We start from the raw sequence: 24207 nt of genomic DNA, 5'->3' as shown, positions 1-24207 counted from the left end.
GGGCCTGCACCATCAGACACCTGGGAGGAAAGAAGACCATGTTCCTGACACAGTCAAATAGGGGGTACCCTGGGGTTGGGTGCCCTGCAGGTGGGGTGTTCTGGGGGTTGCCTTTGAAACCAGCACGTCTTCAATTATAAAGAAACAAAGGCAGTTCGAGGAAGAGCACGCGAGGCTGTCCCAAGCTGATCTCCGCAGGTGTCCGCCTGGGCCCTCCCTGCCTCTGCCTGGCCACGTCCCCTTCCAGCATTTCATCTCAGCCATTCTGGCCAGGACCCCCACAGCCCACCCGGCCCTGGAGGAGGTGCCCAGAACCCACGTGGGGTGAGGAGGCTCCCAGGGCTGTTGGACTGTGGCCTTGGAGCCCCCCTGCCAGGCACAGAGCTTACCTTGGCCCCCCGCAGCCCAGGCACACCAGGATCCCCCTAAATGAATAAAGGGGGCTTGGTAAGCACCTGCTTGGGCCAGCCCCGTCCTCAGGCAGCGTCCACTCCGGGGGCAGGGGAGGGTGAGTTACCCAGGATTCATTTCACCGCCCTCCCCCAACCCAGAGCCGAGGGGTCCCAGGGACACTGAGCAACTTGTGCAGGGACCCCGTGGTCCCCGCTGAGATGGCCTCATTTAAACAATTTAAGAAAGTGAATACATGGATCTTCCAAAAAGCCTTTTGTAATATTCCAACGTCTTGCAAATGAAAGCAAAGCATTCTCTAAGGAGCGGGTGCCACGGCAGGGGCTGGTGACAAGTGAAAGTCCAGTCCTAGGGTGGGCCCCACGTGCCCTTGGCCCCGCACGCAGCAGAGGACACATTGATGAGTGCGCAGTGGGGTGAAAGGTGGCTGCTGCCCAGGGCCCAGGAGAGGAGCCTCCAGGCTCACCCCTCAGGCGCCTGCCCTGGGAGCTTCGGGGCCTGGGCAGGGGTGGGGTCTTTGTGGCCAGGCTGGGGGCTGGTGTCCCCCAGGGACAGGGGAAGCAGAGGACAAAGCTCCTGGGTCCTACAAGGTCACCACGCCTCTGTCCCTGAGCCCAGGAGCCCACCTGTCCCTGAAGCTGAGGTGGGGACCCCGGGTTCTTCTCCTATGCCCCTCTTTTCAGCCCGAGTCTGAGAATACGCTTCAGGTGTGTGAACCCAGGAATCTTGACTCCTGGGCTTCGGAGAGAGAATGGGACAATGGCCCCTTAACGCTGGAAGTCTGGGTTGGAGGAGTGTGCGATTATTTCCCTGTTAGGCTGTTTTGCTGTATTTTGCAAATTTCTCAGGATGAATTCATCCTCCTACTGCCATCAGAAAACCCGAGGCAAGGCCCTGTCTCCCCCAGCCCCGGGGTGCTGAGGCCAGGACCGAGCCAGCGACCGCAGAAACCCAGGCACATCCGTCACTGACCTTCAGTCCTGGCAGGCCGGGGGGTCCCTGTCAGGGCAGAAGAGACACAGCGTTAGTACAGCTGGAGGCCCTGCTGTGAGATGCTTCTCCCACAGGAAAAGCCCGCTGGTAACAGTCAACAATTAAAAATGTGTGTAAAAGGAAATGTACTGACTTAAAATGGTAAAGCCATTCTAACTTATTATGGAATCAATTAGTTTCTGCCTAATTGAAATTTCTCATTCATTTTGCTCAGAGTACGAAATGTGTCCCAGACACCCGTGCTCTCAACAGGCTGAGCCTCTGAGCATGAAGCTGGACGCCGTGGCTTCAGCCGCCCCACGTGGCTCTTGGGCAGGGCTGTGGCCCTGGGGGCTCCTCCATGCTGGCACCATGGGAGAGATGGTGGTGTGGAGACAGTGGGGGTGGGGGAGGAAGGGGCTGCTGGCCCCTGGGTCTGCCCCTGACACAGCTGAGCTGTCTGAGCAGTTGTTTTGGGATTTTGGTCACTCTTTGCTGGCCCTAACCCTGAGCAGTACTTATGTTAACAGTAGAACAAGGTGGAGATTTCACAGGAATTTCAGATTCTACTCGGGCTGAACATTTGTTACTTCCCAAAATTGGGGCCACAAAAAGAATGTGATGACTTGAATTCCCCCAGAAAGGCCTGTCTTTAGGGCGGCATGTGGCCCCACGCTCCTTTGTCTTGACCACCCACAGTGTCTCCCACTTTGCAGACCAGGCCCTCATCCTGTGACTTTACTTCAATGAAGGGGCATCTCCCAAGAGCGAGGGTGGCCCACGGAGCGCAGCGCCCGCCACACGTGGCCCTCACAGCTCTGCAGGGCGGTGTCTGGCCCCACGCAAAGCCGGTGGCTCTCAGGGACACCCTCCTGCCCCAGACAACACTCCCTCACCCTCAGAGCTGGCCATGCCCAGTTCACAAGAGTACCTGCGGCCCATCAGCGCCTCGGGCTGTTGACCAGAAGGGCCCCCCGGAGCCTTCCATGTCATCCTGGAGGAGACACACAAGACACACGTGGGCCTGTGTCCCTTCTTAGGGAAGGGCCCCTCCCTGGGGCCGGCACTGACCCCTCACTTTGGGGCCATGGTGGCCTGGGGAGCTTCCATTCTCGGATGGGGACTGTGGCAGGGCCTGGGTGGGGGCCCCCAGGGGCAGCCCATCTCGGAGCAGCTCATTCGCTCTTGGTCAGGGCACAGGTGCCGGGGTATGGCTGGGCTGAGTTCCCCATCAGCACCATGGGGCACAGGCAACGGGAGAGAGACTTGAGCTCCACCATGGGGAATATGGAATCGTGGGCCAGGGCAGCGCCAGTGAGACCACCGCCCAGGGCGTGCTGCTCTGTGAGTGAGATGCCAGGGGTAGCAGGGCTGGGGCAAGGGCAGCCCCCGGCACTCCAGCGGGTCAGGTGTAGGCGGGGTACTCACAAATCCAGCAGGGAGTCCTGGTCCCGGTGGCCCAGGGGGCCCAGGGGGGCCTGGCGGTCCAGCGGGTCCAGGGGCTCCTGCCAGGCCGCTGTCCCCGCGAGCGCCAGCAGGACCGGGGTCTCCCTTGCTCCCCTGCGTGGGGTGAGGAGAGCGTGTCAGGACCCAGCCCAGCCCCCGCTGGCCCTGCAACCCTGGTGTAGACACGTTTTCTTATGATGCCTTCTAAACCCTGCAAATCAAAAGGTAAGGAACACTCCGCAAAGCAACACAGACCTCACAGCAGCTTTTCTTCTAACTTTATGCTGGAGATTGTGTGTGTGTGTGCATATGTTGGAGATTGTGTGTGTGTGCGCGCACATATGCTGGAGATTGTGTGTGTCTGTGCATATGCTGGAGATTGTGTGTGCATATGCTGGAGATCGTGTGTGTGTGTGCATATGTTGGAGATCGTGTGTGTGTGTGCATATGTTGGAGGTTGTGTGTGTGTGTGTGCATATGTTGGAGATTGTGTGTGTGTGTGCATATGTTGGAGGTTGTGTGTGTGTGTGTGCATATGCTGGAGATTGTGTGTGTGTGTGCGCATATGCTGGAGATTGTGTGTGTGTGTGCGCGCGTGCACATATGCTGGAGATTGTGCGTGTGTGTGTGTGTGCATATGCTGGAGATTGTGTGTGTGTGTGCATATGCTGGCGATTGTGTGTGTGTGCGCGTGCACATATGCTGGAGATTGTGTGTGTGTGTGTGCACATATGCTGGAGATTGTGTGTGTGCGCACATATGCTGGAGATTGTGTGTGTGTGTGTGCACATATGCTGGAGATTGTGTGTGTGTGCACGCACATATGCTGGAGATTTGTGTGTGCGCGCACATATGCTGGAGATTGTGTGTGTGCGCGCACATATGCTGGAGATTGTGTGTGTGCGCGCGCACATATGCTGGAGATTGTGTGTGTGCACGCACATATGCTGGAGATTGTATGCGTGTGTGTGTGTGCACATATGCTGGAGATTGTGTGTGTGTGTGCATTGTGTATGCACGCGTGTATATATGCTGGAGATTGTATGTGTGTGTGTGCATTGTATGTGCGCGCGTGTATATATGCTGGAGATTGTGTGTGTGCATTGTGTGTGCACGCGTGTATATATGCTGGAGATTGTGTGTGTGCGCATTGTGTGTGGGCATTGTGTGTGTGCACACTGTGTGTGCACGCATGTATATATGCTGGATATTGTGTGTGTGCATTGTGTGTGTGCATTGTGTGCGCGCGTGTATATGCACATGCATTCACTCCCAGCCTCTGTCCTCTCAGCCCCTCCTGGTGCTCTCACCACCTGACTCGCTGCTGTCCTCTTCCTCATGCCTCTCCCCACCCGCCTTCCTTCCCTCATCACCCCCAGCCTGGGGCTTGGCCGTGCTCTGGGGGAAGTTCCCTGTTAGTGCCAACCCTGTCCAGCCCAAGGTGAGGAGCTCCTGATGTTTTGGACATGATTTGAGCGGGTGGCCCACAGAGGCCTGGATCCTCGAGGGGACCTCCGGGGGCATGTGTGGTCATGGAGTCGGCACAGATGCCAACTGGAGGCCCAGGACCAGCTCCCAGCAGCTCCTCTGCAGGGTTCCAGCTCCTCCTCCAGCTCCACTCCAGCAGAACAGGAGGAGGAAGTGGGTCGTTGTGGGGGCATCAGATAAACTGTCTGGTCAAGCAGGCTGTGGCCCAGACCTCAGGCTGCCCGAAAGAAGGCTGGGTCCATGGAGAGTGGCTGCCCTGAGTCCAGAGGGTCTGAGCAGACTCTGGACCAGGCCAGGGCCGCCAAGGACACCCCAGTTGCCTTCAGCGCTCCCTCCGAGTGCCCCCAGACGCTCATGAGCCTGCAGGGCAGGTGGATGGGGCTTGCCTGTGGGAGGATGTTGGGGGGCCCAGCTCAGGGTCCTCCCCAGGCCACAGGCGACCTCTCCACCTGCAGTGGCCCAGCCCCTCCTCCCGAAGCTCCCAGAGCTGCTTTATCGCACTCGCCACAGGGAGCTCGTTTCCAGAGGAGCTCAGCTTCCAGGACACATCTGCCCTCAGTTCATCAGCAGACCAGAGCTTGGTGGAAGCCACATCGCAAAAGTGACAAGGGCCGAAGCCACCTCACCAGAGTGACAGCGGCCGCTGCCAGCAATTCTGGCAGTGTGGACGGATGGCAGGATTGGGGGTCAAGGCCAGCCCCAGGAGAGCTCACTCCCTTGACCGTGGGGCCCCCACCCTCCTTGGGGGCATGACCACTGAGTGGGCACCAGGGGCAGGGGACCGCTGTGCTGGGGATTCTGCTTGTACCTTATGTCCTGGGGCGCCTGCTTCACCCTGTAGGGAAAAGAGCAGGGTTATGACAAAATCAGGCCTGCAGCACAGAGGACAGAGGAAGGCACGTCGCCCTGCCAGGAACTATGCCCCGACCGGGATCCCTGCTTTGCTGCCTGTGCCGGTTTAATAGTTTCTGAGGCTGTTGCCACTGTCAGCCCCCTTTCTGGTATGGTTGGGGTCCTGAAAGGGAAGCCACAAGGGACGCCAAGCCTGATCCCAATGCTGGACCCGGCTCCACGTGGGGCCTGGGGCCTGGATGCCTCCCCAAGGAGGGCCCTTCAGCTCAGCCACAGGCTTAGAGCCGCAAGGGGCATTTACAGCCAACGTCCCCTGCTCAGCCCAAAGCAGAGCAGCTCTCATCCGAGGTCAAGCCGGAGACCGCTCCCCAGGGGGCTGGACACAGGCGCCTCCCGCCAGGTCCACCCACAAATGCCCGGGGCCCCGGCTCCTGGCGTCAGTCCGACAGAGGCTCATGGCCACTGCCTCGTAACCAATGTGGAAACCTGGAGTAAGATCTCAGATCTCGCGGGGCGCCCACGTTCTTAAAACCATGAGTCCTGTCATCATCACGGTCCATAATTTCTACCCGAGTGCCCAGGTCAGGGTGACCTCCAGAGCCCGAGGCCCCAGGCTGTGGGGCTGTCATGGGGGCGCTATTCCTGGCATTTCCCCTTCACGGACGTCACCAGGCACCCCTGGACCCCCAGGGCTCAGGCAGCCCTGGCCACATGGTGTGGAGCTGGGCCCCATTCACCCTAGACTCGAGGGGAGACTTACCAGGCTGCCTTTCTGCCCCATCCTTCCTGGGGGCCCCTCTTTTCCTGGAGGGCCTGGGGGTCCCTGAGGGAGAGCAGAGCATAGTGGATCTTGATGATATTCAGCCACTAAAATCATTTCTGCGTTAACAGGTAATCTGGGCTTCCACAGGTGGCCCGAAGGCAGGACACAGAGCGTTTCCCAGACACAGGGCCCGGGTCCCAGGGCTCACGGGAGACCCCACGGCCTGTGCAACCCACAGTTTCACGGCCACATTGGCAGGATGAGATGGCAGGGCTGACAGGACCATGGCCAGAAGGCACTTAACACCAGGGCTGGGGTAACCGCTGCTCCCTCTGAGAGACGGTCTGGCCACACGTATGAATATGGATTAGGCATATTCTTTAAGCCCAAATTGCCCCTTAGATTGGATGCTGGGGAGGGCTTGCCATGCGGCACCCAGAGAGGCCTCACAGCCAATGGTGATGGCGAACGCCCATCAGGAGGGTTCGCTGGCTCAGGTAGGGACTGTCATGGAGGCAAGGGCACGTCGTGGGTGACCTAACCACACACTCCCTGCCCTACACGCCACGGCACGCTACCAAGCGACCTCGGGCCATGAGATGCCAGCGCAGCGTGACCCAATTACGGCAGCCACGTCTGCAGGCACCTGCTGCCCGTCATGTGTGGCAGAGCCGGTGGGGAGCCTGCCGTGGGGCCCTGAGACCCCATGAGCTGTGCTGGCCAAGCAGGCTCCTCCCTCCCCTGGCCCTCCGGCAGTGCTGACCTCGGCCCTCCCACTCCCACCCATGGGAACTGCTCATGGATATGCTCTGTGCAGTCTGTGGACCCACAGGGCCAGAAGTCGGAGTCCTTGCTTGCGGCCACCCCCACTGGTCAGCACCCCCAGAACCACGGGGTGGCCACTGAGGTGCCTCCACACACCCCAGGCAGCCCCAAGTCAGCAGTCGTCCGCCAGCTCCCAAAGATGAGGTGAGGGGCAGGGACTGGGGAGGCCTGAGGCGGGGCAGGGGCCCCACGTGGCGTGTTCACCCCCCACTCCCAGCAGACAGGGCTCGCGAGGCAGGACTTACCGGGAGGCCAGGAAACCCGGGGGGACCCTCGCGCCCAGGCACACCAGGAAGGCCGGCGGGTCCTGGGACGTCAGAACTGTTCACCCCAAAGCGGCCTGGCTCGCCGGGCAGGCCTGGGACACCGGGGGGTCCGGGGGGTCCGGGGAAGCCTCGAGGACCCTGGACGTGGGCAAACACAGATGGTCACAGCCCATGTGGCACCCACCAGGGATGACCACCACCCCCAAACCAGGCCTCGTCCCCACCCCCACAGGATCCCAGCTGAATCTCGGGGGTCCGTGGCCTGTTCCTCACGAGCACAGACAATGGGGAGTGCCGCAGGTTAAGGGCCACTCACCCGCAGGGCCTCCAGATCGCCACCGAAGCCAGATCCCTCCATGTCAATGAAGGTCTGAAGAAAAGAGCCGAGAGACGCGTTGCCCTGAGCTTGGCCCCCGCCTGGCTACTCCTGGCCCCCACCCCGCAAGCTGCGTATCAAGCTGTTTCTACGAGGAGCTGAGAAACCACGGCCCTTCTGCTGCCCCCAGAGAAGCCTGAAGGCAGGTGGGTGGGAGCTCCCACCGCACCTGTAACCCCTCAGCTCAGCTGAGACCCCATGCAAGCCCCTGAGGGTGGAGCTGATGCTCCTGGGCCAGATGCCCTCCCAGAAGCAGTGTCTGCTTTTAAGGAGGGCAGACCCCAGGTCACAGGAAGCCAAGGGCGGGACTCACCAGCTTGTCGTGTCTGAAGGAGGGTCCTGGAGGCCCCGGAGGCCCTTGAGGTCCTGGGGGTCCTCTCGCTCCAACCCCGGGGTCTCCCTGGGAACACAAGACAAGCTCGTCACACCCTGGACACGCACGCAGCCCCCACCTTGGGCTAAGGGCCAACACAGGAAGGGGCCCCGCCCAGCCACAAAGACTCACCTTGTCACCCTTGGGGCCCACGTCCCCTGGAGTCCCGGGGAAGCCCTGCGGCCCGGTGTCACCCTGGAACACAGCAGCCGGCAGCCCGGTCAGGGGAGGCACCCCACCACGGGCCGCAGCCTGGCACCCTCAATGCTCTTCCCCCAGGCAGGGGACAGACGGGAGCTGAGCTCTTCAGGGGAGTCTCCGGGGCCCGGAAAGTAGGAGGGTGCCAGGCCCAGCAGATTGTCTCCCACCTGAGCCCATCTCGCCAGCCACGCCTGGGGGAAGCTATGGGGAGCATCCTTCGGGAGGTCACGGCAGGTCCCCCGATGGCCTCCACAATAGCCGGTGCTTGGGTTGTTACATATGTGTGTGTGCATGTGGTATGCATGGTATGTGTGAGGGGTGTGGTGTGTGCATGTGTGTGCACACATGGTATGTGTATGTGTGTAGTTCATAGCCATGTGTGGTGTATGCCGTCTGTGTGTGTGGTACGTGTACATGTGTGCATGTGCCCACTGGTGGTATAATATGTGATGTGTGCACACGTGGTGTGTGTAGTGTGCATGTGTCCACGTGTGGTGTGGGGGGATGTGGTGGGCAGAGCATCTGCGTGTTTGCTGCACGGGTAAGCAGGTGAGGGCCTCGTGCCTAGGTGAAGGTCAATGTTTTGAAGTGTCCAAGTGAGGGTGACAAAGTCGGGCAGGATTTCCTTTTCTGGATGGAAAAGTCTAAGATCAAGCCTGTTGCTGAGCCCTGTGGATCCTCATCCCACTCACTCACACATTCACACATGCTAACACTCACATACATGCATGCACATGCACATACATTAACACACACACACGTTCACACATGCACACATGCAAACACTCAAACACATGCATGCACACACGTTAACACATGCACACACATTCATACACGCACATACACATACACACGGACATGCACACACATTCACACACATGCGCACACATGCGTGCACACACTGAAACACATTCACATAAACACGCACATATTCACACACACATTCACACATGCACATACACACACACACACGCACACACATTCGCACACGCCCACACATTCACACACACGTGCACACTCTCAAACACATGCACACACATTCACACAGTGCACACACGTACCCACATTCACTCACACATGCTCACACTCGCACACATGCACATTCACACGCACACACATTCAAACACAGGCACACGCATGCACATGCACACACACACATGCACACACGCACACACACGTGTGTGCCCTGTTGTGGGTGGGCCCCATGGATCCTCACCCCACACTCACACACGTGTGTGTACCCTGTTGCAGTGGGTAGGCCCCATGCCACTCCCCCAGCCGACTGCCCTGCTTAGTCTGCCATGGTCCTCATTGCAGGCAGCTTGGCTGTGGGGTGCCAAGCGCTCGGTAATGACTGTTCAGTGGGCACCATGAGATGCCCTCCCTGTCCTTTCAGACTTTCTAGATTGTTTTTAACTTGAACTCTCCTGTCCAGCGCTCGTGACGGCCCCACTTTCTGCCGAGTGTTACCATTCGCTGGGCAGGCTATTCCCAGATTATTCGCAGTCTACCACGTCATTTCACTGTGCTTGGAAACAGTGTTTGCTGATTTTTAAAATCTGAACTGCGTGTTTTGAGACAGAAGCTCTGACTTTACAGATCCCCTGGTCGCTCCTCGCTTCTCTCCTGTCTTGCGCCCCCACCCCCTGACTTCCGTTTTCTTTGCTGTGCGTTTTCCCTCTAAGGGTTTGGAAGCTCTGCCTTTTCTCACTTTCTTTCCTTCTTCCTGGTAGTTGTGGCCAAAATGTCTCAACACAAACACGTAACTACCTATTTCCCATCAAGTTACACTATCTTTTCTTTACAAAATTTCATTTTAAAAATGGTTTTGCTGTGCAACACAGCCCTGGGGTCCAGGCAAACATCACAGATAACATGGGGATCAGAAGAAAAGCAGACTTACCGGCTTTCCGTCTTCACCAGGGTCACCCTGGGTGTGCAAGAGAAGCCGTGAGTGATCGGAAATGCCACCTCTAGCCCCACCCAGAGTCTGCACATGGAAATGCACCGCACACCCCAAGTCCCCACAAGGTGGCAAAGATGCCTTCCCCGGATGTCCCGGGACCCGCGCCAGGAGCCTCCTCGCACCCACAAGGGCTGTGTCTGAGCAGCTCCGCCTCCCACATCAGACCACCTTCCAGCACCAACCCCACGCAACGGTGGTCCCAAGGATGCTGCTGACCTGCCCCGATCCCAGCTCAGCTCACTCCCACATCGGCCGCAGCCTCTCCCCGTCCTGCCCGAGCTCCCACCTCCAGAAGGGGCTGGACTGGATGGGCAGGAGGACTCACCGGCTCGCCATCCCTTCCAGGGGTGCCGTCCCTCCCTGGCAGCCCTGGAGGTCCTTGTGGTCCAGGGACAGGTTGCAACACTGGGCCTACAGGACCCAGGGGACTGACTGGGCACGGGAGACCCGGGGGACCAGGCAGGCAGGGGGAGCCTGGGGGGCCTGCCCGGCCAGGCGGGCCTGGAATACCTGGCTCCCCTTTCTGCCCCTTCAGGCCGCCCTGGGAATAAAGAGAACACAAGGGCCCGGGCTGGGGTGAGGCCCCACACACCCTGCCCACGTGCCCCGCTGTGCCCTATGGAGTCCCAGGCTGGGCTCTGCTTCCCACGGGGCACACACAGGGTGGATGCATGCTGGCACCGTGCGCTGGGCACAAAGGAGGCACGGGCACGGAGGGGCTTCATCAGGGCTCACCAGTGAGTGGCCCGAAAGGCCACGGGTGCTTTGGTTCAGAATGGCTCCGGGGCACAGGGAGGTGGCCTTACCTCTTTCACGCGGCCCCCAGGGGTCCGGACACTCCCGTCCCACGTGGAGACAGAATCTGAGCCAGGAAGTGTCTGAGCTGAGAAGAGAAGCAGAGGTGGTCACTGTCAGGCCCCCCAGGTGGCCCCAGCTCTGTTCTCGGCATCCCAGATAGCCCCGGCAGCCCAAACGCATTCAGTCCTGGAGACTGGTCGGACACCATCAGATTCCCAGCCTCAAGCTGCACTCCCCTAAGCTCTGGCTCCCAGGCACAGGAAACAGGGAGAGAGAATTTAAAATCAACAGTGAGGCCGGTGTGGCCACCTAAGCCGATGACAGCTGAAACCTGGGGGATGCTTCCTGAACTTGTTACAAGAGACCCTGGCCCCCCAAAATGCCTTCTTATCAGCCAGCATGCTTTGTCTCTTTTCCTCTTTCCCCCTAACTTTTAATGAAAATAAAAATGAAAACCAACAGAAATCCTGCAACAGAAGCACAGTGAATACCCAGAGCCTGTACCCAGAGCCACCATCCAGGCCTCGGCATCTCCCCACCTGCCTCACACACACACATGCTCTACACACAATACACACACACATACTACACACACACACTACACATGCACATCACACACACTACACACAATACACACACACATACTACACGCACATCACACACACACACTACACACAATACACACATACTACACACACACATTACACATGCACATCACACACACTACACACAATACACACACACATACTACACACACATCACACATGCACATCACACACATACACTATACACAATACACTACACATACAACACACACCACGCACTGCACACCACACGTACACTACATGCAACACACCCCACACACGATACACACCACACACTGCACACATCACACTATGCACACACCATACACACCCACACACGCATACACCATACATGCTACACACACATCAAACATCACACATGTCACACAAACATGCACATCACACCACACATCACACACATCAAACACGTGCCACGTTACACATACATGCACTATATACACCACACACTACATACACCATACATCACACACATACCTCAGCATCACACAAACATGCATGTTACACACCACACTCACACACGCACCACACACACCCCACACCACACCACACACACACATCCAGAAAAGAGTTTACCTCCTAATGAAGTCACCGTGGTCTGCTCCTCGATTTCTTCACTTCTGGAATCTTCTGTGCTGCTGCCTCCAGCCAAGGGTGGAGCAGTGACTGGGGGTGGTGTGGGGAGCCTGGGTTTTAGGGCTGTGCCCTGGAGGATGAGAGGGGAGATGGCCTGTTATTCAGCCAGCAGATGCCCAGCAAAGCCTTGCTTGGTTCGTGAAATGAAATACTTAAGATTGCAAGAAAGATAAAGAAAAATCCTCTGAAACAGGAGGGCGCCGCAGGGCTGCGTGCAAGGGGCTTCCTTCCGTGGGCCGCAGGGGTGTGGCCGCCTGTGGGCTCCCCGGCTCCAGGCTCCAGGACCGTGCCTGCCATCACCACAGAGGCCTCCTGGCACCCAACAGGCCATGCTGGGAAGCTGATGTGAACCTGCAGAGGGTCCCTGCAGGGACCACATTCCCACGCCCGTCTCTAACGGAAAGCACGGCGCCTCAGTCCTAGGGCTGGGGCCTCCCCGCTCCCCGCCCCTCCTGTGTTTTCTCAGGTGGCCCGAGCTGGGGAAAGCCCTTCCTCATGCTCCCTGCACTGCCTTCTCCTCCTGGTCGTCAGACTCACACACCCGTTCATTCCCTGGTGGCCACCCACGAGCTAACGGAGGGATGGGGCGAACGGAAGGCCAAGGTCGCCTCAAAGACCAAGGAATGTGCAGGGCAGGACCTCGTTTAAAGGAATGTCCTCTCACCAAAGACACGCGGTGGTCAGGCAGGACTGGAGTGGGGCCTGTCCCCAGGCTCGGAGCGTCTGCCCAGCCCAGCATCCCTGTTCCCAGCCGGGAATGTGTCTTCATGGCACAGAGGCAGCTCTTGGAGCCACACCTGTGTGTGCACATGTGTGCACTGCACTGCTGGAAGGGGCTCTCCTGGGACCCTGCAGGGTGGGCTGGGCCTCGTCCAGCTACTCACCATCTCCTCCCTGAGAAGCTCCCGGGTGTCCTTGAGCCCGCTGCCAAAGTCTCCAGATGCCTGAGGAGTTTGAAAAGGGAAAGGCTGGAGAGATGGCAGCGAGGCCAGACCCCGAGCCCAGCAGCCCTGGGAAGCAAAGGAGGCTGCTCTTGCCTCCTCCCAGCCCCCTCCCGCCTCGTCCAGCCCTCTCTGGTGCTCTCGGAGGGGCCGCTGGGGTGGGCACGCTGCCCTTCCCTGCCCAGGCACCCTCTGAGCTTCAACAAATCTTGTCCAATCGGGTCGCGGACGGTGATGCTTCTGAAACTGCCTCGGCTGGTGGTCAGACATGTGGAGGCGGGAGAGGAACACGCTCCTCTCCTCTGGCCGGAGCCCTGCCCTGGAGGAGGCCCCACCACAGATGCTCCCCACACAGGTTTCCCCAGCGCAGGCCCCGCTGGGCCCAGGCCTGGGCCGAACCCGCACCAGGTGGCTGGACGTTTTAAACTTCATGAAAACCCGGAGGCGAATCATCCTCAGGGCCCGCTAATGACCCCTGAGGGCAAGGCAGGCCAGGGGAGGGGTGCGGCGCCTCGGAGACCCCCAGCACCCAGCAAGCTGTACCAGGGCACAGCCTTGTCATGGCCGCCATGTGAACAATCTGGCATCTTCTGGCATGTTCCAGGCAAAAACAATGGACTTACCGGGTGAAATATAGAAAAAAACATGAAAGTAACATGGATGTGCACACGCTGCCCACAGTTCAGCCACGGTGTCTCCTGCCCACGCCGCCCAGGAGTGAGGCTGTTGGTCCACGGCCACGTGGGGCACGCTGTGATCTGGGCCCCCGAGTGAGAAGAATTCCCTGCTCTTCCTCACACCTGGGGCCAGCGGACTCCCCTTGGCTACCACAGGATTCACACACCCCACCAACACACACGTCGCACTACACACACACTGCACAACACACGCGCCACACAACACACACGCCACACAACACACAGACACAAACACAAGACACACACGAGATTCCACACACCCCACCAACACGTCGCACAACACACACGCCACACAACACACACGCCACACAACACACAGACACAAATACAGAGACACACACGAGATTCCACACACCCCACCAACACACACCCCAACACACACCCCAACACACACCCCACCAACACACACACCCCAACACACACCCCACCAACACACGCACAACACACACCCCAACACACAGGTACAGACACAGAGACACATACACAAGATTCCACACACCCCAATACACACGCCACACAACAGAGACACACACCACAGAGATTCCACACACTCCACCAACACACACCCCACCAACACACACCCCACCAACACACACACCCCACCGACACACACCCCAACACACAGGTACAGACACAGAGACATACGCATGAGATTCCATACACCCCAGCAACACACACACCATACAACACACAGACACAGAAACACATGCACCACGCAGACATACAGACACAACACACAAGACAGAGACACACACCATACATACACACACACAGACATACACACATCCACACACACAGAGACACACCATATCCACACACAACACCCAAGACAGACACACCACAGAGACACACCACACACAGACACACCACACACAGAGACACACTAAACACAGACACACCACACACCTGCACACACAAGACACAGACACACCACACAGAGACACACCACACACACAAGACACAGACACACCAGAGACACACACCACATATGCACACAAGACAGACACATCACACAGATATACACACACAAAAACAGACATGAACACATCCACACATAATCCACAAGACACAGACACACCACACACACACACAGACACACCACAGACATGCAGACACAACACACAAGACACACGCACCACAGACATACACACACAAAAACACAGACATGCACACATCCACACACAACACCCAAGACAGACATACCACAGAGACACACCACAGAGACACACTACACACACACACCACACACACACACGACACACAAAACAGACACACCACACAGACACACCACATACCCACATAAAGACACAGACACACCACACAGAGACACACACAGAGATACATACCACACACAACACACAAAGACACACCACACAGACACCACACACACACACCACACAAGACACAGACACACCACACACACACACACTTTGCTGAGCTGCCTCACATCCTCCGTCTCACCAGCTGCCATGGAGGGTGGTTCTGGTGTTTATTTTATGCTTTGTATTAGTTTTTATGTGGGAAAGTTTAGGGCAAGGAAGGGCTCTGAGGTGTTACAGGAAAGCACGGAAACGGTATCGCAGCTTCCCGGTACCCAAAGTGGCATCTTTTGGGACTTTTCCTGTCATAGCCCTTGGCCCTGAACTCCGCGTGCCAGGGGTTGAGGGAGACCCCGCCCAGGACCCGGCTGTCACTCACCCCATCTGAGTCATCACCTTCCTCGTCCAGGCAGTGCATGGGGCCCACCTGGGGGTCCCCGCGCACCTTCAGCTCAGCGATCATCCCCTAAATGCAGACAGAGAAAGGGGTCACCAGCGGTCCTGAGGCGGCAGCGGCAACCCCGGCACTGCCTGAGCTCCAGATTTCGGCGGGCTCGGGCCCACAGAGGGCAGGAGCGTCTCGGGGAGGGAAGGGGTCTCGGGCAGCCTCCTGGGGGTGCAGTATGCCTCATGGTAGGAAGACGTGGTGAGACCCAGAGGATCCTGGGCGCTTTCGTGTGGAAAGCACCCGGCTAGGCGGAGGCTGCTCCCTCAGACTCGGCTCATCCGAGGCGGCTGATGGGCCACCTGAGTGCTATGGGTTTAGAACCACAGTGGGCATGGCTCCATCCAAGGCCTGAGAGAGAGGGGCAGATTCGAGGGGCTGCAGGTCAAGTCCCCCAACCCCAAGTCCTGGGAGCTTTACATAAGCCCCAGGCAGCCTCATCTCCCAACTTGGACCAACCAAGGCAGCACCACGGCTTTGCTTTCTTTGAATTTTACCTTTTCATAAAAAGCAAAACCCAGAAGCCAAGGACCAAAACGCCGCAGGTGTGGGGGAGTTTCCTAGATCTCTGCACCCATTCCGTCTGGAGCCGATCTCACTCACCCACCCACCACTCCCTCCGGCATCCTCAGTCCTGGGCTGAGCGCCAGGGTGCCTGCCCCTGCCCTCTCAGGTCCTGGCGCGGCCGGCAGTGTCTCATGAGATGCAGGCTGGGGACGCTGGACAGGGACATAGGAGGGCGCAACATCCTAAGCCTCAAGTGAGCAGCTCGTCCGGGGGAGAGGACACTGGGAGGGGCTTTGGCAGGAAGAGGGGCTGCCAGGTGGGGGCTGTGCACAGGACCAGGGGCTCCACTGGCCGCACTGCGGGTTCTGCATCCTGGCCTAGATTTCAGAGCCAAGCGAGGCCAGGTGGAGCCTGGGGATCCCCACGCCAGCTGGGCCCCAAAGCCCGGGCAGGTGGCTCAGGAGTGGGGCCTGAGCCTACAGGATGGGGTGTGAGTGCTGAGTGTATGGGCACATGTGCGTGAGACCATGCATCTCCGTGGACACGTGTGCAAACATGAGATCATGTACGCATGTATGTGAGTTCATGCATGGGGCATGTGGACCCCGTGAGCCCCCTGGGTGTGCACGGGTTTCCCACAGAATGCACTAGCGGTTCTTTGCGTCACACTGCAGGGGAGGGGCATTGCCTACAGTGCCCCAGGTAGGCCAGGGGCAGCACCGCGGGGTCCAGGGTCCACTGTCCTCCAGGACCTGCTGCGTGGGGGCAGGGCAGCAGCCTTCACATTCAAGAGGCTCCAGGTCATGCCTGGGGAGGAGCCGGGGTTGCATTCTAGCCCTGGGGCAGCCCGGGCGGGGGCGGGTGCCGGGGGGTGCATCTTAGGTGGTCTTGGTGTGGGGGAGGGGCTGGGCATTCCTGACATCCATCCCCACGCACACTCGCCCGTGAGGCCCTGACAACCTGACAGGTGGCCGCCATGCTCTCCAGCCACAGCGCTCTCCTGAGGGTGCTCCCGAGGGCGCCGACGCCTTCTGCACAGGGCTACAGGGTGCCTGGGTCGGGGGCAGCTACAGAGAGCAGAGCAGCTCCGAGCCTGTGACGGCCACTGGCTCCAGGGGTGGGGCAGATGGCACTAGTGCAAAAGCCACAGGCCCATTGCAAATATTTAAGGGACTTCGGACTGAAAGTTATGAAATCCGGAGACACCCAAAACAGAGATCACAGGAATCCTGTTAGGGAAAAGCGTGTAAAATGCTTCCCGACATGCTGCAGCCTCAGCGCCCTGGAAATCAGGACACAGCTGGAAATGACGTTCACAACAGCACAGCTGGGGGGTGCGTGATTTCCCGGGAGACGGCCACTGACAAACCCGACCCAAGAAAGTGAACCTGAAAAGACCAACAACGACCCAGGACTCTTACGACCAGGAACACAACCAACGCTCTGGAGGGCTCTGTCGGACCCCACGGAGGCCAGGGGTCCCAGGCACCATCTGTGGCAGCGTTGGGGGCACTGCAGCCTCGTGGAGTCTGAGGAGGAGGAAGTCTCGGTTTCCTCCCTGCTCCCAAAGCTGTGCGCTTGTTTCTGCCAGAAATGATGAGTCACACAACTCGAATGTTTCTTTCCCAAGAATCTCAATTCAGACGTCTGAGAAAATCTTGTGCTGAACAATTCCACCTTCTTCTCTACCACACAAGCGTGCTTCTCCTCTCCCCAGCTGGAATCTCATCAAGGACCCAAAGAGAAAGTTCCTGACACCTGAGGCCTGCAGGGACCTGACACAGAGATCAACTGACATGGCCTTCAGCACACGGCCCGCGGCGCCCCACCCACGCCCAGCAGCACACGACCCGCGGTGCGCCACCCACGCCCAGCAGCACAAGGCCCATGGCGCGCCACCCACGCCCAGCAGCACACAGCCCGCGGCGCGCCACCCACGCCCAGCAGCACACAGCCCGCGGCGCGCCACCCACGCCCAGCAGCAGGAGGCCCGCGGCGCGCCACCCACGCCCAGCAGCACACGACCCGAGGCGCGCCACCCACGCCCAGCAGCACGAGGCCCATAGCGCGCCACCCACGCCCAGCAGCACACGGCCTGCTGCGCGCCCCCCAGGTCCAGACCCAGGGCCCTCTAGCTCCCTCCTGTTCCAGCTCTCTGACCTTCCAAGGTTTCATTGGGCTGTTGTAAATCATGGTGTCTTCTCCAGGCCAGATTTAACCACATAAGCACATCAAATCCCAGCTGGGCGCAGTGGCTCACACCTATCATCCCAGCACTTTGAGAGGCTCAGGCGGGTGGATCACCTGAGGTCAGGAGTTCGAGACCAGCCTGGCCAATATGGTGAAACCCCATCTCTACTAAAAATACAAAAATTAGCCAGGCGTGGTGGTAGATGCCTGTAATCCCAGCTACTTGGGAGGCTGAGGCAGGAGAATCACATGAACCCAGGAGGCAGAGGTTGCAGTAAGCCAAGATCACCCCATTGCACTCCAACCTGGGCAACAGAGCAAGACTACATCTAAAACAAACAAAACAAAAAAAACCCAAAAAACCATATATCAAATCCCAATGGTCAAAAAAAAAAAAAAAAAAGACAAGGTGGAAATAAAGTCTGCAGCATGCGAAACCAAAGAGCAGTTTCTTTTACATGTAAGGAGTTTGTATAAATCAATGAGTTGGGTCCACCGAAAAACACAGAGAACATAAACCAGTCAGTACAAAGGAAGAAATACAATAAACAAGTGGCAACGTGGAAGTCTGCCTTCACTAACAGTCCAAGAAATACAAAATTAAACACCCAGACCCCCTTTTCCTACACATCTAACTGGGAAGTGGGACTTCGCTGATGAGGAGGCCTTCACTGCAGGGGGGCGGCCCGGCTCTCGCCAGCACCATCGGGCACAGCTGTGCACCCACGTACCCCAGCTCTTGGCACGTGGCCGCCTTTCCTTACAGCGTTAAAGATGTACAGCACTTGTGGGCGACTTTATTCCACCAAGAAATGGCTGGGGATTCACACAACAAACTGCCTCTCACAGGAGGGGGTGACTCTGACTTCTTTCCCGGCAATCATGTTTGTGATCAAGAGGAAAACAAAGAGGCCCAGTTTGGTGTCAATGTCCTAGCGGCTCCTGATCTCTGAGGGTTAAAAGTTCCTGCCAAAGGTGAAAGGTCAGCTTGCAGAACTCCCAGACACCAGGACTTAGAACAACTTCAAACTAACAGCCCTTGTCAGGGCAACAGTTACCTTCTGTCCCCTGTGGCCCGCCAGGGCAGGGGCGTCCCAGCTGCGGGCCAGCTCGAATGTTAGAATTCAGGGACTTGGGAGACAGTGTCAGCTGAGGTCACCCACACGGCTGTTCCCAGCCAAAGGTTCCCAGAAATGCACGGGCTTTGGACATAGACCCCACATGGGTTTAGGGCTCTGTCCGCTCCCCCAGCCCCAAGAAATGAAGGTGCATTGGAGGGACTTCCCGGAGACTCAGGTGGAGACGGCCACACGCCATCACCGCTGGGGGATCCCACCACGTGCTCCGAAGTGGAGTCTTACAGGCCTGGGGCTGCCGCACCCATGCTAAAGGTGCTGACCTGCAGGGCCGCCCTGAGCCCCTGGTCCCAGCCGGTGTGGAGTCACCACAGGAGAACCCTGCTGGGACCGATACCCTGCTGCCGCCAGCTTTGGATCATTCATCGTTTTCAACAAGGACCCCAGCTTTCATTCTGCCTGGGGCCCCGAGGCTTGTGGCTGGGCCCAGACTCGGTCCCCACTCACCCAACGGGCCGGTCAGAGGTCGGGAGCCCCAGTTCACCACGGGGCTTGGCACAGGCCTGGGGGTGTCTCTGGGTCACGGGGTCACGGCTGGGCTGGATGTCTAGTTATAAAGTCGTTCAAATGGGGCCCTCCTAGGCTGGGCCTTGGTGTCTCAGAGAAACCACAGAAGCCCAGGGCAACCCTCCCTGGGGGCACAGGAGCCAGAGAGCCAAGAAAGTGAATGTTACCCCAGCCAGGCCGGCCAAGAACCCGGGAGGCCTGCACCGGAGGCCAAGGCCGACCACAGCTGGGGTGGGGCTCTCCTCTTCAGGCTGCAGCTCTGTCCCTGTCCCAGTGGCCACCGCCACCCCAGCCTACCCTGGCTGCTCCAGCCCCCCGGCAACGGCATAGTGGGGGTTACCTGGAACTTGTCAGGGTCCGCTCCTCCTGCCTGAGCCACGAAGAGCCCAGCGCCGGGCTCCAGCTCCAGACCCCGTGAGGACCGAGCGAGCGGCATTCTCTGGAACTCCTCACAGTCCACGTAGAGGGCCACGTAGCCACCCTCCACACTGAGGGCTAAGTGTGTCCACTGGCCAACGAAGGCGGGGAGCCGGAAGCTGGCGGCTGTGTGGGTCTGGCCTGCGCCTGGCTCCGTGTAGAGCAGGGAGATGTCCTGGTGCCCATCCCGCACCCCAGAGAGCTTCACGCCCAGCGAGACCACTGCCTGCGCCGAGTCCGTGATGGCGAACAGCACCCCTGGGCCCTCCGTGGCCGGCTGGATGTGGAACAGCAGTGAGAAGTCGCGGAAGAACAGGCTGGGGAAGTGGTACCGGGCCACTTGGCCGCTGTTGGCATCTGGCCCAAAGACGTAGGCCAGCCCGACGTCGGGGTCATCCGTCTGGGTGATTTGCTGGGGGGGAGGGTCCCCAAGGAGCTGCAGCAGCCCCACCTCCTCACCGGTGCTCTCTGCAAAAAGGAAGACAGCTGGTGAGGTGGCTGTGCAGGACAGTACCAGGTGCCACCAATGCAGCCTGCAGAGGCAGCCAGGCAGGTGCACAAAGGGGAAACGGAGTCTGAGAGGGCTTTCCACGCGCCTGGCAGCCTGCCCTGATGCCCTGGGCTCAGCCACCCAATGGCCACCCAACGGCCACCCTGGTTCACTCATTCCCAAACGACGGGCGCGCTCCGCGCAGAAACCTGCCTGCAGAGGACATGGTGTCCACAGCCCCTCCCTGCTTTCAGCACAGCCAGTGGGGAGAAGGGGCCGGGGACTGGCCGGCACCCCCGCCGAAGCAAGGAGCTGTGAGGGGCTGGGGCTGGCAGCCCTGTGCCCCGCCCGCCCACTCTGCCCCTGCTGGAGCAGCCCAGGCGGGCAACCCAGCGTGGCCTCCACTGTGAAGCCGCAGCTCCACCGCAGGGAAGGAAGGAGGCTGACTCCACACCCCAATGTTCTTCGAAGCCTCGGCTACGGGGCCTTGCCCAGAGCGGCTGCCTCGGCCGGGGGTCCGCGTGGCGTCTGAGAGGCACCGTGTGGGATTTCACCCAGCGCTGTCAGGGTGCCAGCTCACTCACTGGGTGTGGTGCCTCATGTGGCAAGGACAAGTAGTGTCTCCCACCCCACTGTGCTGATTCCCCTCGGGGCCACAGTCGCCCCTTGGAGGGGCTGTACGCCTGACGTACCTGCCAACATGCTGACGCCGACGTACCTGCCAATGTGCCACGGTCTCCCCACCAGCCCCGCTGCTCCCTGCAAATGCCCCACAGCGCTGGGTGACTCACTCCACTCATTCCTGCCCAGGCGGAGCTTGACCTCACTTCAACACAGTAGCCCAGGTTCAGAAGGAGCCCTGTCCATCCCTCTCCCAGGGAGCCCAAGCCAGGACGCAGCCCCAGTGCCCGGAGTTCTCACGCCTCGTTTCCTGCCCACGGGAGGGGGCAGCACCCACTCAAGGACAGACCCTGCTCAGAGTGACTTCCCAGCACACCTGCCATGCCAGGCAGAGCACGGACTTTGCGGCCACAGTCTGGGCCAGGGACTTGCCCCAAGGCCCTACTCCCGTGACCGCGAGGCCCCGGACAGACTGGACACGGTCTGCTTCCGACAGAGTGTAACGGTTACTCCGGGACGCCTGTGCAGCGGGCTGGCTCCTGGTCGAGCTCTCCTGTGGGAAGGGGCTGCTGATGCCCAGGCGTCCTGAGGAAGGCGGGGGCGAGCACCTGTGCGCGTGTGTGCGTGTGTGCGTGTACCTGTGGGCTGGGGGCCCTGTGGCTGGGCCAGGCTGACCTGGGACAAGACACAAGGGAAGAAGTGCTGAGCCTGGACATCACGAGGGAAGCAGTACCTCCAAAGAGCTCACAGAACACAGAAGCAACAGAAACAAGAGTGCAGACCCCCCGGCCCTGGCACACGCCGTGGGCACCTCCAGCGCCATCGCTGCCCCCGCGAGGCCCTGACTCCAGCATGAGGTGGTGTGGCGGCCTGGACTCCCTGTGGGCCCTACCCTCGTGCCGACTGGAAGCAGGGCCAGGCGCAGAGTGGACAATGGGCTCTGTGGACAGCAGCCTGGTCCGGCGCCTGCACCCCGAGGCTAGGGGCAGAGGGCTCTGGGGCCAGCAGTCATGCCCCCTCAGACAGAGGCTGCCGTCTACCCAGATGGCAGCTGTTACAATGATCCTTTCTTAGAAGAAGTGCCCAGGCCCCACATGTCCACGCCAGGGCTGTGCTAAGATCAGGAAATGGGACTCTTGGCCTGGGGGCCAGATGCCCTGGCAGTCGCCCAGCTGCCACCCGTCAGCACCAGGCGCTCCAGCCACTCCCCAGAACCAGCCCAGCCTGACTCCCTGGGGCACGGGGCCTGGAGTCTCTGCCGCCCCTTTGAAGGGGTCCTGAGGAAAAGATCCAAGGCTGCCTGGCCAGCCCCCTGCCCTCCCACACAGCCGCCTCCAGTCCTGCAGAGCCAGGGCTGCTCCTGCCTGCATGGGGCAAGCCAAATCGGGGAAGCCTAGTCCAGCCAGGTGGGTTTCATGTTGCTCAGGCAACACCCAGTTCAGCACTCAGAGGCCCAACAGCTTCCAAGACACAGGGTTTGATGTAAACTAGAAATTAAAGCAATCTCATGGGTGCTCCGAGAGAAAATGGCTCTGAGACAGGACGTTTCCCTCAGGCCAGGGGAGCCAGCACAGCCTGTCCTTCAGCTCCACCTGGGCCTGTTCAGAAATCCAAACGCACAGTGGTTGGGCCCATGGGGGCCAAGGGCAGGTGGGCTGCAGCATCCCCAGGGCGTGACCTCGAAGCCCAAAAACCCACAGCATCTATGCCATGGGAGCTGAGACCTCAGGGTGCGGCCACAAAAGCTGCCCTGTGACTCCCAGGACCAAGTGTCCTGGAGATCTGCGTGGCACCTGCATGGCTGCCCAGGTCCATGCCAGCAAGTGGAGGCCACGTCAGTGGTTCTGTGAAAGCTTTCAGGGACCCTGGAAGCCTCCATTTCAAGCACACACGTGCAGGACTCTCGTTAAACGGAGACGTCACAACTGATACAGAAGAGGCAAAAGAAGGACAAAAGCCAGAACCTGTAGTCAGTGACCACAGTGGCATGAGAGGGCAGGGCAGGTGCCGGTGAGCCGGTGGTTTTGGCGCCCGGGGCACAGGACATGGAGACCACATTGGTGGGCACAAGGCAAGCAGTGGATGAAAAATAGCGGCAGCAAGAAAAATCCAGCTCCACCTTGTCAAAAACGTTAGCTAAAGTAACACCAAAGGCTAACGGAAAACCAGCAGGTAAATGGCTGTGAGAGTGAGCACTGCAACACTGACATCAGCCAAACGGACCCGAGCTGGAGCCATTCGGCGGACAGAGGGGACGACGCGCCCTGACAGCCCTGTGGCGTCTGCCGAGCCAGAACCACCGCGGACCTGCAGGTGAGGGAGTCGCTGCCAATGACAGACCCTAAGGCTCCTCGCTCAGCCCACTTTCCTGTGAAGAGAGAAAATAACCACCTCAGTAAGACTCACACAGAGCTTCCGGAACCCGATCCAGAGCTTGAAGAGCGCGCCATCATCATTGCCCCATCACACCACAGCACTTACGCGGTGAAGTGCCCGGGGGCATCAACATGCCACCATCATCACCCCATCACACCGTGGCACTGATGTAGTGAACTGCCCGAGGGCATCAACCCGTCACCATCATCACCCCATCACACCGTGGCACTGACACAGTGAACTGCCCGGGGGTATCAACCCGCCACCGTCATCACCCCATCACACCATGGCACTGACACAGTGAACTGCCCGGGGGTATCAACCTGCCACCATCATCACTCCATCACACCGTGGCACTGACATGGTGAAGTGCCTGGGGGGGACATCTTGGCCTCAAAGAAAAACAGCCTCTGAACAAACTCTTCCACCAATGCCCAAGGCTGCAGAGCCCCAGGGAGGGGCTAAAAACAACCTAAGAAACGGCTGTCCCTGGGTGGAGACTTCCTGCTGACACTCGGACACATTTACAACATCCAATCTCTCCACTGTCAGCGCTGACCCAAAACCCATGTCAGGCCCACGTGG

General features: G+C 59.2%; 1 protein-coding gene across 1 annotated transcript in view; it reads right to left on the bottom strand.

The window, feature by feature from the left end:
• The window catches only part of COL18A1 (collagen type XVIII alpha 1 chain), a 101550-nt gene that overhangs the window by 19208 nt on the left and 58135 nt on the right, over positions 1-24207 (bottom strand). Inside the window, exons 3-19 of the mRNA XM_073004984.1 lie at positions 20059-20603; positions 15313-15399; positions 12860-12919; positions 11916-12045; positions 10746-10822; positions 10265-10480; positions 9877-9903; positions 7905-7967; positions 7713-7799; positions 7340-7393; positions 7003-7161; positions 5930-5992; positions 5126-5152; positions 2812-2943; positions 2315-2377; positions 1384-1410; positions 255-425 (exon numbers count right to left, since the gene is read on the bottom strand). Of these exons, the coding sequence (XP_072861085.1) occupies positions 255-425; positions 1384-1410; positions 2315-2377; positions 2812-2943; positions 5126-5152; positions 5930-5992; positions 7003-7161; positions 7340-7393; positions 7713-7799; positions 7905-7967; positions 9877-9903; positions 10265-10480; positions 10746-10822; positions 11916-12045; positions 12860-12919; positions 15313-15399; positions 20059-20603 (1988 nt within the window). The remainder of the gene's footprint in view (positions 1-254; positions 426-1383; positions 1411-2314; positions 2378-2811; positions 2944-5125; positions 5153-5929; positions 5993-7002; positions 7162-7339; positions 7394-7712; positions 7800-7904; positions 7968-9876; positions 9904-10264; positions 10481-10745; positions 10823-11915; positions 12046-12859; positions 12920-15312; positions 15400-20058; positions 20604-24207) is intronic.

This window comes from Chlorocebus sabaeus, chromosome 2, assembly GCF_047675955.1.
Source record: "Chlorocebus sabaeus isolate Y175 chromosome 2, mChlSab1.0.hap1, whole genome shotgun sequence".
Classification (NCBI taxonomy): domain Eukaryota; kingdom Metazoa; phylum Chordata; class Mammalia; order Primates; family Cercopithecidae; genus Chlorocebus; species Chlorocebus sabaeus.
This window is presented reverse-complemented; position numbering and strand designations above follow the sequence as displayed.